The sequence below is a fragment of the Hydra vulgaris genome, chromosome 10 (assembly GCF_038396675.1).
Source record: "Hydra vulgaris chromosome 10, alternate assembly HydraT2T_AEP".
NCBI classification, from domain to species: Eukaryota; Metazoa; Cnidaria; class Hydrozoa; order Anthoathecata; family Hydridae; genus Hydra; species Hydra vulgaris.
The window spans coordinates 25,144,710-25,158,790 of NC_088929.1; the positions used below are offsets into that span (position 1 = coordinate 25,144,710).

The 14,081-nt window shown below is 28.5% G+C and overlaps 1 protein-coding gene across 1 annotated transcript in view; it reads right to left on the reverse strand.

Moving 5' to 3' along the window:
• The window catches only part of LOC101239216 (acyl-CoA dehydrogenase family member 11), a 53,253-nt gene extending 39,606 nt beyond the window's left edge, over nt 1-13,647 (reverse strand). Inside the window, exons 1-2 of the mRNA XM_065807593.1 lie at nt 13,331-13,647; nt 358-590 (exon numbers count right to left, since the gene is read on the reverse strand). Coding sequence (XP_065663665.1) covers nt 358-590; nt 13,331-13,519 — 422 coding nt within the window. The 5' untranslated portion in view covers nt 13,520-13,647. The remainder of the gene's footprint in view (nt 1-357; nt 591-13,330) is intronic.
• Nucleotides 13,648-14,081: the final 434 nt, after the last annotated feature.

Below are 14,081 nucleotides of genomic sequence, written 5' to 3' on the forward strand. Positions count from 1 at the left end.
GAGTTTAAAATATAGTTATTAGGGTGGCTCTTAAAACAACATTTTTGAAAAAAACCTGTTCCTACCCCTTTACTTTGTTCTATATAATACTAAAACACTATTGTTCAAAAAAATTTTAAACCTAGTGTTTTAGTATTATATAGAACAAAGTAAAGGGGTAGGAACAGGTTTTTTTCAAAAATGTTGCTTTAAAAGCCACCCTAATAGTTATTTTACTAGAACTTTGTGTAAACCACTGTCTCTACTGGAAATTTTTTAAAAACAAGAGAAACTTTTTGAACTACTATAATATTAATAATATACACGTATGTACAATAATATTTGTTGAATACTAAAAAAAGTAAGAAGTATACTCACCCCCATTTATCCAATTTAGAAACATAAGGTATTGATACTAAACCCTCTTCTGCACAGATATCATGAAGTGCATTCCAAGAAGGATGCATAACCAGTTTGTCTATACGCTTTCCCCAAGCATCATATTGAATTAACTGAGGTTCAAAAGAACAAACATTCTCATGATGATGCAATATATACCCAGCTACAGCTGCTCCAAGTAACTTCAGATCTTTATCAACCAAGTTAAACACCTGAAGATATATATCTATATATAAATATATATATATATATATATATATATATATTAATATATATATATACATATATATATATATATACAGTCCGTGCCAAACAAATAGCACACACTATAAATATAATATATATTATTCACTTTATACTGTTTTAAACATTAAAATATCTAAAAATACTCATAATCAGAGAAGTAATATGAAACATATCATTTTTGGCACCAAATGTTTTCCCGCGAATTGTTAACGCTAGGTAAGTGATATATATATTAGCGTAGACTAAAAGGCCAACATATGTGAACTAACCATATGTGTTACACAGGACTACTATGGGACATAAAACTAAGTTAAATGCTGAAGAAGTCGCTGTGATCAAGGCATTCAAGACTGCCAATGTATCAATGTCTGAGATATCGAAACATATACAGTGAAGACGGAAGGTGATTGGGAAGATTTTGAAGGATCCTGATCATATTTGAAAACAAAATTTGACCAAAATGTTTCAAAATAAACAAAGCGTGACAAACGTCACATTCTACAAATGGTTTCAAACACAGGCTGTAGTGCCTGATTGATACATGCCCAGCTGGATATTGATGTGTCGTTGCATACGATATAAAGAACGTTACATGAAGCCAAACATTTGAAGTATGCGAAGCATATGTCAATGCTAGCGATGCAGAAACATCACATGGAGAAATGTATGGCATATGTGAACAAACATTTGTCTTGTCCACCTGATTGGGGCTCAACTATTTAGTCTGATGAAAAGAAATTTAATCTTGAAAGGTCCAGACGGATATTATTGACATGACTTATGAAAAGAGCCCGAGACTTTATTGTCCCAACAAAATGGTGGTGGTGGTGTCATGATTTGGGGTGCATTTTCTAAAGCTGGATTATCTGAATTAAAGTTCTTAGAGGGGAAACAAACAGCAGAAGACTATATTATTACACTCTCTGATTACTTAATGCAATATGTGAGCATACCAACTATAGAAATGCGTTTGTCCTTATACAAAATAACGCATCAATACATACGGCAAAGACTGTGATGGAAATTGTAATGGAACAGGACATCCAGTTGTTTGATCATCCAGCGCTATCATCCAACTTAAATCCAATTAAAAACACTTGTGATTACTTGTCTCATCACGTGTATGCAAATGGTCGGCAAATTATTCCCGACCTCATTTTTCCTAATTCCGAGGGTTATATATATATATATATATATATATATATATATATATATATATATATATATATATATATATATATATGTATATATATATATATATATGTATATATATATACATACACACAGTGCATGTGATGAATAAAATCGCCAAGTGTAATAATTCGCGTTTGTAATACTGAAATACGTTATCAACGAGCGTGATTATGCGCGCTTGACATTAAGTCTTCAAGAGTGATATTCAGAGTTGGAAATTGATTGCCATGGGGCCATCCATAAATTATGTACGGAAGTATGTGGAGGGGGTCACTCAAACGCATACCAGTGCATACAAGGAAAAGGGTGAAAGATTTTTTATTTGAATTTTTTACAAGTTTTTTAAAATTTGCCATTTTTTAAAATTTGGCGACTGCCTTATCGACTAACTTTCTAAATTGAATATGGTCAAATTTGTTGGCTAAATGAACAAAAAAAAACATCGATCAATCACACACACACACGCTCATTGCGCCATTTTTGCTTATACAAATATAATATATAATTAACTTATATACTGACATATATTTTGAGAAATGCGTTTGTGAAACTAGTGGCGATACATTTTTTCTTTTGTTGTTTATGAACGCGTGTTCATAAACGCATGTTCCAAAAGTTTCAATTCAAAGTTATATAAAAAATATATTTGTTATACATATTGTTTATTGAATCTTTTTATATTTTTTTTATTTTAAGCTGTGTTTACCTTTAACTTTTTTAATAAATAGACTTTAGTATGAGCTTAATCGATTTGAAGATACCAGTGAAAATATTTAGTTTACTAACTTATATTTGACAAAAAATATTTGATATTCCAAAGTTTTGATGTTTTTGAATTTTAAATATAATAGTCATTAATTAAAAGAATCTGATCGAACCTGTACGAAATCGAAGCTTTAATTAAAGTTTCAGTCTAATAAATTTTTTACGCAAGACATTTATTTATAAGATATTTATAAATAGATATTTATAAATATTATGCTAGATATTTATAAATATTATGCTAGATATTTAACATTTAAGTTTGAAATTTTCATTTAAAAGTTTTGATATACTATTTCACAGACTTTTATGCAATTCAAAGTAAAAGTTCTAATTAAGCAAAGTATTTTGGCTTAACTAGAACTTTTACTCAAATGGACCCTAAAAAACTATACAAATTAGCTAATGGTTCCACTTAACCAGGGTACGAATAAGTGGATAATATGATAAAGTTGAATTATAAAATAAAATAAAAACATGCTGAATCTAGCTTTCGAATAGAAGAAATAAATCATTTATAATTTAAACTTATGCCATATAAATTAAAGTTGAAGTACATCACACATAACTTATGCATGACGTACTTTATTAAGAATATAACTTCTTTATTTAACAACTTGCAAACTCTACTTTTTAAACATATTTTGACTTTAGCAAAAAAATTTTACTAAAAATATTTTCTATAAAATCAACTAATAACTTTCTCCATTCTTCAGACGAGCGCGATTTTTTACTTTCATAACAAAACTAGCTAGCGCTTTTTATCGCACTGTAAGGTCATTTACATGTGTGTTTCACTTGTGCAGAGCAATCGCTCCCGCTTCATTACAAGGCCTGTATCTCTCTCTATATATATTTACATATGTAATACATAAATATGTATATATATATATATATATACATATAATATATATATATGCACACAATATATATATATATATATACACAATATATATATATATGCACACAATATATATATACACAATATATATATATATATATATATATATATATATATATATATATATATATATATATATATATATATTAGTAATTAGCAGAGATGTTATCAAGGCAATAAAGGCCAAGACCAAGACTAAGAACAAGACCAAGACCAAGACTGAAAGCTTCAAAACCAAGAATAAGACCAAGACATCAAAAAATCAACCCAAGACCAAGACCAAGTCTTTGAAAGTTTTTACAAGACCGGGATCAAGACTATTAGGAGAATAGTAAATAAATCTTTTTTTCATTTTTTTAATGTCTAAATAAAATATTTATTTACTTATTTTTTATTTATTTATGCATTTTTATACATCAAACAAAAAAAAAGAATAAACAAATAAAAAAATAATAATATAAATAATTTTAATTAAACATTAAAAATAAATTAAATGATTTTTTTTTTAATTCTCCTAACATAAAAAATTTCAGTTAGAACCTTGTCAAACCAAGATGACGAACTCTCATTAAGAGCGGGAAGTTGTGGCGATCAACGGTTTGTTATTAATAACTAATCCATTCAATGAACTGATATTTTTGTAAAAATCAAGAAAGTAAAATACAGTCGAGGTCTGAGACCAAGATCAAGACCAATACTCTGGGCTTTCCAAACCAAGACTAAGACCAAGACTTTGGGCTTCAAGACCAAGACAATTAAATATGAGTCTCAAGGCATCTCAAGACCAAAACTTTGGTCTCAAGACCTACATCTCTGGTTATTAGTAAGTAAAAACACTCATTTAATTTTTTCTTCAACAACTTGTTTCACCATTAGTAGGTTCATAAGGAAGCCAGCAACAAGTTGTTGAAGAAAAATTAGATAAGTGTTTTTACTAATTTATTATTGCTCTATTCTTTAAGAACATTGAGCATTCTATTTATAGAATACACTAAGATAATTTATATATATATATATATATATATATATATATATATATATATATATATATATATATATATATATATATATATATATATATATATATATTAGGGTGATTCAGATTGTAATAGAAAAAAAAAAGTTCACAAAAAGCATTCTCCTCAAGGTTGCCTGTGTTCATTTATCACCTAGGATCATGTGTACCAAAAATTAGACTAAAAGAAGCAATTTTAGGGGTTGCCATGTTTTATAAGATGATTTAACCATTGGTAAAACTTTGTGATTCTCTCAAATTTTGCAAATTTGTTTTTTTATTTTATATATATATATATATATATATATATATATATATATATATATATATATATATATATATATATATATGAATATATATATATATAAATATATATATATATATATATATATATATATATATATATATGTATAACAATATATTTTGAATAGAAATTAATATGGCAACCACTAGATCTTTTGCTGTGGTGTGGTTTGTTGGTAAACCTATACAAACTCTGTCGACTGCCAGACTTCCTTCAAGAGGGGATGTTCTTCGGAGGTTGCTCTTCCATCATACAGAAGAGAAACAAGAAGTGAAAAAAAGTATTCGGGCAACAATTGAAGCAGTTCTTGTTATATAGGAGAGAGGAAGAATTCCAACTCAAAGAATTGACAATGCAGAAAGAAAGTTAAAAAAACTTTATGGCGAATATTTGTTGCTGAAAAATCACCGACGATCAAAATTGGACAGCTGTCAAATGAAAGAATGACTTTTCCATGCTGACCTTGAAGAACTTTTTGATATATCAACCAAAAATGCATCAGAAGTTATGAAAAACGATGAAGGTAAAGCATTTTTACATCAGCAGCAAGAAGATCCATTAAGTTGTAGCATGGCAGGAATTGATCGGAATTTAACAGCTAGGGAGGCACGGAAACGAGTCCGAGAAACTAAAATGGAATTGAGGCGTCAAAGCAGTAAAGTGGAACTGATGGAAAAAACAGAACTTATTTCTTCTTCATCAGCAGTTGACATTGTGAGTGAAAGTAGCTCAAGTTCCTCGGATGATGATGAATGTCAGACTCTTTCTGCTTCCAGCACACTGAGCACAAATGGTTCAACGAAAAAGTAGATGAAAGTTCTAACAAATAATGTTGTATTGTCTCTTGATCGTGTTAATATTTCTGATCGCCGTGCACTCTTCGTGGTTGGAATAGTTGCTCAGGCTCTTGGTCACTCTATAAAAGATTTATCATTGTCGTACAGCACAATCCGCAGAAAAAGGTGATCTGTTCATGAAGCACTGACTACAGCTGACAAGGTTGATTTCTCTCCTGATGGTCCACTTCTTCTGCATTGGAATGGAAAGCTCTTACCTGATATCACTGGTGGTCAAAAAAAAGTGGATAGAATTGCCATCCTTGTGACTGGTGGTGGGGTGGAAAAATTGCTGGGCGTTCCAAAGATTGATCGAGGTACAGGTGAGCAACAGGCTGATGCTTGCATGAAGGCTCTTAAAGATTGGAAATTGGAAGAACTTGTTCAGGGACTGGTTTTTGACACTACTTCATCCAACACTGGTTTAACATTGGTGCCTGCACAATAATAGAGCAATAATTGACCGTAATCTTATATGGATAGCATGCAGACACCATGTCTTTGAAGTCATGCTTTCCACCATTTTCATGACTGTATTTGGAAGCAGTGGAGGACCTGATGTTGGAATTTTTAACCATTTCCAGAAGCAATGGCCAGCAATCAACAAGGAGGTGTTCACTATAATGAAGAATTGTATAACTGTGATTTTTTTCTCAAAATCCGTGAAGAAATGGTAGTGTATTATGGTGAAGCAATTAAAGGTCAATAACCCAGGGATGAATACTTAGAACTTTTGAATTTGTGCCTTATTTTTCTTGGAGGATCAACTGCAACATCGGAGTTGAATGTAAAGTTTCAGGCACCAGGTGCAACACACAATGCACGTTGGATGGCAAAAGCTATTCATTGTATAAAGATATATTTGTTTCAGGATCAATTTGTTATTACTACAAAGGATAAAAAAGGAATAACAGACATAAGTCTTTTTGTGGCATTTATATACAAACAGTTTTGGAATGAAGCCCATTGAACTGAACGTGCACCATTCAATGATGCTAGGCTTCTTCAACGAATTCAAGTATATCCAAATCGTACAATTGCAACTAATGCAGCAGAAGCTTTTCATCGCCATCTGTGGTATTTTTCTGAACATCTAATAGGATTGGCTTTCTTTGATTCCCGTGTCGACAACAACACCAAGAGAGACATGGCAAACAACCTGAAACAACAGCTGAAACAGAAATCTCTCAAAAGACTTGATGCTGCCACATTCAATTGTCACAGTTCATTGTCTTCCTTCATTACACAACGCACCGCAGAACTTTTCGATCTAATTTTGAAGAATGGCAAAGAAAAAGCTGAATCATATTTAATGAAAGAATCTTCAGAGTGGGTCTAACATATCTTGAAACGAAGCACAAGGTTTGTCAAATGAAGGTTGTCAACGATTGTGCGGAACGAGGCATAGCACTTATAACATACTTCAACAAAAACGTTACGAATTGGTTGATCTTCACTGGAAGGAATTTCCAGTTGCATCAAAGTCTACCCTGATGAAGATGACTGTTGAACGATGAAAATGATTGATCTATTATTGCCTAGTGTAATTACATAGTAGTACAGTACTATATTATTGTTTGTTTAACATTAAACATCCACAATCCACCACATAATAATAAGTAATTAATAACAAATAATTAATAAAAAAAAAATATTTTTTTCACTTTTTTAACCTCATTCCAAAATGTGACAAAACATGGCAACCCCTACACATCATCCGATTTGATTCAAATTTTGGAAAATAATAACTATTGTCATATAGAACAAGGGCAGGCTTGAGGATAACTAAAGTTTTGAACCTAAAAATTTTGCATCACCTTAATATATATATATATATATAAAATATATATATATATATATATAATATATATATATAAAATATATATATACAATATATTTGACATTTCTAAAATATATTATATACATATAAAATATATATATACAATATATTTGACTTTCTTGATATTTCGCTCAATTTGTCTGACAATTCTTATCAGCCATATAGGAAAACAGGTGACATCCCATTATATATATTGATATATTGTAATGTTAATTCGAACCATCCTCCAAACATTCTTAAAGCTATTACCTCAATGATATCCAATTGTATAAGAAGTATATCTTCAAGTAATGAAGTTTTTAATCTTTTACAACAGTGCCCTCAAGTCTAGTGGATTTAAAGAAAACATTACTGCCGTTGCCAATGATTCTATAAAAGTTGCAAAATCACGTGCACGAAATATTATTTGGTTTAACCCTCCGTTTTCAATTAATGTCAAGACAAACGTAGCCAAACTTTTCCTAAATTTAATCGATAAAAACTTCACAAAATCTCATAAATTCCATAAGCTGCTTAATCGAAACAACCTGAAGGTTAGCTATAGCTGTCTTCCAAATATTTGCAACATCATCACTTCACATAACAATAAAATTTTACCAAATTCTTCAAACCTTAATGCTCCAATGTGCAATTGCCGACAGATTAATTTATGTCCACTTAATGGAAAATGTTTAACTAAAAATGTCATCTATTTATGTAATGTTAAGACAAATCCGAAAGATGAAGGCAGATATTATATTGGGCTTACAGAAAAAACTTTTAAAGATCGCCTTTACAAGCAAAATAATTCCTTTCGTTATGAAAGTGGGTCAAACTCTACTGAACTTTCTAAATTTGTGTGGAGTGTTAAAAAGAAAGGTTTAAATCCTGTCCTTTCGTGGAAAATTTTAGACCAGGCTGAACCGTTTAAACCTGGTGGTAAGTCATGCAATTTATGCTTGATGGAAAAATATCATATAATTTCATCCCCATTGCCTTTACTAAATAAGCAAAACGAACTTGCGTCTAAGTGTCGCCATGAAAACAAATATATGATGAAAAACTTTAATGTCATCAAAGAAGACACTCCAGTGTATTTTTAATTTATTTTTTTTTTCGTTGTTTTTTTTGAGATTTGTAACATCTGATGATCGCTATTTGCGTGAAACTCTGAGTAATGTTTTAAATAAATTGAGTGTTATAATTATTTAGTTTTTTTACTATATACATAATATATATATATATTTATATATATATATATATATATATATATATATATATATATATATATATATATATATATATATATAAGATATATATATATATATATATGTATATATAATATATTTATACAATATATATATATATATATACATATTTTTTTGTTATTCACCTCCTCAAAGCCAAGAAGGCCACTACAGATGAGGAGGCTACTTAGTAGTGGTTATAACCCTCTCTCAACTCTATAACTCCGAAACACGAACCTTGATGAACAAGGTCGCTGCGCGGAAAAACAGGTTGAGCGCGGTACTACCAGGGACGTGGTGGGGATCGAACTCGAACCTCTCGCCTATGAAGCGAGCGCTTTATCACTACACCACTACCACATCGCATATATATATATATATATATATATATATATATATATATATATATATATATATATATATATATATATATATATATATTAGGGCGGAGATTAAAACAACACTTTTGAAAAAAACCTGTTCTTACCCCTTTACTTTGTTCTATAATACTAAAACACTAGGTTTAAAATTTTTTTGAACAAAAAATTATTTTAGGGGTAGCTCAAGACCCTTAAAAATTTGACTGGTCCCTAAAATTTTGAAAATAAAAGTTCTTCTAAAATATGTCAACCTGGTACTCAAAAGAAGCGAAATTATATAAAAACTTTAAAAATAATAATCAATTTACAAAAAAATAACTTTTTTCTTAAATAAATGCATAAAAACTATTGTTTTTAAGCTGAAAATAAAAAAAGTCATTATTTTCAAGTTTTAAAAAAATAGTTTTTTTAAACATGCTTATTTTGTAAAGTAAAAAAATAATTAAAATAATTTTTTGTTCAAAAAAATTTTAAACCTAGTGTTTTTAGTGTTATTAGTAGGTTCATCAGCCAGCAACAAGTTGTTGAAGAAAAATTAGATTAGTGTTTTTACTAATTTATTATTGCTCTATTCTTTAAGAACATTGAGCATTCTATTTATAGAATACACTAAGATAATTTATATATATATATATATATATATATATATATATATATATATATATATATATATATTGGTTTTAAAAAATATTTTAGTAAAAAATATTTTCAACGGTCCCTTAAGATCTTTGAACATACAACCATTTCCTAATATTATCAAAAAAAAATTAATGTTGGGTCTTAAATAAATATGAAAATCAAAATCATATGAAATTTTCAAAAATGATAATTATATTATAAAAAACTTATTAAAAAAAAAATTGTCTAAAAATTGGTAAAAATGCACTCTTTTTTTTTAGTTAATAAACTTCATTTTTTATGCTGTTAAATCTAACATATTTATTTTTATATACTATAGTTATAATTTTTGAAACTTTCCAACATGATACACTGAATGATTTTTTTTTGTTGATAATATTAAGAACTTGTTATATGTTAAAGGGTCTTAAGGGCCCCCCGAAAATATTTTCTATTCAAAAATTTTATAGAATCAGTGTTTTTTATCATATGGAACACATTAAAGGGGTGGCAGCATATATACTTTTTTAAATATTGTTTTTTGGGACACCCTAATATATACACACAATTAAGCTAAACAATAGATAAATAAAAATAATAACAAACAAGTATGTAAATACAGTTAAATTCATGTAATTCAAAATCCTTAAATTTGAAGATCACTTAAATCAAACTCCATATAAAATTATAGTAAACTCCTGCAAGAAAACTCCTTTAAATAAAACTAAAAACACAAATAAAACAGATTCCTGGGTCCCCTAGACAATTTTTTTTTTATTTGATCTTTGATGAATTTAAAATTTTATCATTGAAACCCCATAGAGTCAAAACAGGTACGTACATAAATAGATGTTTCAAGCAAGTTTGAATCTTTCCAATGAAAAAATAAACAAAACACTTTTTAAGGTTTAATTGAAAAAGATTGTTATAATTGTTCAAGAACATTAAGAAGAAAGATCAAACATAAAAAAGTTTCAGGATTAAAAGCTAGTAATTTACAATTTTTGTTATTTAGTTAACACAGCCAAGGGATTAATAATAAAAAAATTTCATTGAAAAAGATCAATTCAAAGTTTGTAAAACAATGAGAGCAACAGAGAAGGACAAATGACATTAATTATAGAAGCTGTTGATGCTTATGGCAGCATTGAATAAATTGATTGAAATAACATTTGTTATTTGTTTTTAAAAGTCAGGAATCTGAATGACCATAATGACTTGTTTAAAGAGTTTTCGTAGAAGAGTTACAGTTTGATCTGAATCAACTTTGTAAAGCATAAAATTTTATGCTTATTTTAACTTTCAAACCTTTATATTTTAGAATTATGTTTATATTAACATACAAATTTTTATATTTTAGAATAAAATTTAAAAATATGTTTTGTTCAATAAAAATTAAAACTTTAATTTAGTTCTGAAAAAAACTTTCTTTATATAAATATTGCTTTTTTTCACAAGCAGAAGACTGAAAAAAACTATTCATGAATGTACAACAGCTGTTGTCTTTTTAGAACAAAGCTTGCATTCTTATACAACTATGCAACATTGTGTCATATCAAAATTGGAAAACTTTTATGAAAAGTGGATAAAGTTAATAAAAAATACTAACAGAAAGATTGAAAATCAGCAAAAATAATGTGTTGATTACCTTGATAACTTGTTTGAAATTGCACATCTGGATGCCTTAAACATAATCAAAATTCAAGAGGATAAAGACTGTCTTTATGCTCAAAGAAAGAAAGGCCTAATAGTTCCATAGGGTCAATTGATAATACTTACTTCAAAAGAAATGCGGCATGTAAAAGACTAAAATTAAATAGGGATAGAAAGTAGTAAGAAGATTTAGGAGCCATGAATAAGACAGTTGTTTTTAAACTATCAAGTAGTGACAAAGAAGAGTTTTTTGCATGAAATTTGAAATTTGTGTAGCAAAATAGGAAAAACTACTTTGAAGAAACAATCAAGATCAACAATAAATATTGTGACACCAAGTGTGGCTGCAGCACTAGACTTAAACCATCTTTAAACATCTTTAGACAAAATTATGCAACAGAAAAGTATATATACATTTATTATATATAAGTATATATATATAAATATATATAAATATAAATATTTAAATATAAATATACATATATATATATATATATATATATATATATATATATATATATATATATATATATTAACTACTGCAGCTCAGAGTCAAACCCACTGTCTAGATGAGTTAAAAATCAGCTATTCAAATCATCGGGATGGTAAACTACTTTCTGATCTGACTAGTAAGAATTTAGTTAAACACCTACACATTATATTACCTGGTGTTAGAGTTAGCCAACTCTTTGGAGTAGCCAAACTACATTTTGGAGGCACTGGAGAAGCACAACCATATACAATTACCAAATTACTGTAGGAATAGAGAGTAGAAGACATAAATCCTATGTGCTTTGATACAAAAAGACCTACTTCATTTCACATTCCACCATCACATATTTGAACAAATCTTGGCTAGTGTGCTTAATGAAAGCATGTCAGTTGATACCTTTGATCTAAACATTGCCATTTTTAAACATTTTAAACAGTTTTAGGAGTTTTTAAATCAATCAAACTACAAAACTAGAATTGGCAATCAAGAAGTCGCTACACAGTACGACTAAAATGATGATTATTAATTTAATACTGCAAAGAATCAGATTTGAGATGATTATCATTAATTCCTAAAATCAGGTACTTTTTTCCTTGAAGGCATTTCTGCTTTTGCAGTTAAGTTATGCCTCCTGGGGCTATGCGTGTTTACATTAAAGCATGGTTTTACATTAAAGCATGGTTTTACATTAAAGCATGGTTTTACACCAAAGCATAGCTCCCCTTGCTGCATCTGCACTCTATAATGACTTAAATTTATTGAAAACTCTATTTTGCTATAAGTAAGAAAATCCTTCCATTTCCAAAGCAGCCAGAAATAAATTTACTAGTCATCTGTGGTAAATTAGTGAAGAACTCATAGCTTTGACACTTTTTGATTCAGCAGTAAACACAAAGTCCAAACAAGCCACGGCGGAGCCTTTACAAACATGAACAACCAAGCCAAGATGACCCTCCAAAGATGATACAGATTTTGTTACAAAGTACTCCATATTGTTTTTCAAGCATCTGAAAATTTCATTGCTAATGACAACACAGAAAAGAGAATTGTTTTGATTGATTGTAAAATTCTTTACTTACAATTAAAAATCTCTAATTACAGAAATTAAAAACAATATCCCCTTCAAAAAGTGTATGATCATAGATGCAAGTTCCCAGAGTGCAAGAAGAACTGTTTATAGTAAAATAAATTTAGCAATTTTCGACTTTTGTTTGACTTTACTGAATATGTAATTACATACATGAGAATGTGTTTTTAATTATTTACTGTTTTAATCTTATTTAGAATTTTAGTTTTTCATATAAATTACAATATTATAAAAGTTTTATATGTAAAGAACTTCCTCATTATTTTATATCCATATATGCATTTAAATCCCCGCCAAAATTTCATAATTACATTTTATGCACACACAGAAAGAAAAAACAAGAATAGAAAAAAATGATATAAACTAATGCACAAAACACAAGTAAATTAAATCATACCTCTGGAGGCAAATATTTTGCCAGGTAATTTTGCAATAATGGGTCATCTAGGTATTGGTTTCCTAAAAAAGGTTTTTCTTGAACAAACCTACCAGTTTTACTTGATGTAAAATCCCCATGATACTTTAAGGTCCGTTTCAAATGTAACTTATTGCATACATTCAGCAATTTTCTTTTTACAGAATGCATTTTGCACTAAATATATCTTTTGAATAACAAATAAAAATTTATTATAATTTGAGTTTAGACTTAAATGCATTCATTCAGTAGAGTATATCAATTGTGCTGTGGTCTGCATTGGTTATATTGATCTAGCTATAAAATTGGGAGATGTGTAAATTGTGCACCTCCTAAATTAGGTAACTACCAACAATTTTTAGACATAATTTGTTTAAACAGCAAATTTAAAAAAATAATTTTATCAAAAATAATTTTATTTGTTAACTTTTAATATCAGACAAATATTAGCCATTGTTAATTTTTAATATCAGATAAACATTGTTTTTAAATTATCAAGTATTGACAAAGAATGTGAAGTTTTTTACAGTCTAAATTTTTTTGTTTAGTTTTAATTAAAAAATTTTCAAAAAAAACAAAAGCATTTGTTTTTCTTTTTAAATTTATCTTCAATACGTGATATTTTTTAACTTATGATTAAAATATGATCTTATGCCTAGATCAATTATCTAACTTATATAAACTTCAAATTTTGCAATATTATTAAACATATATCTAGTTTTACAGCTTTACT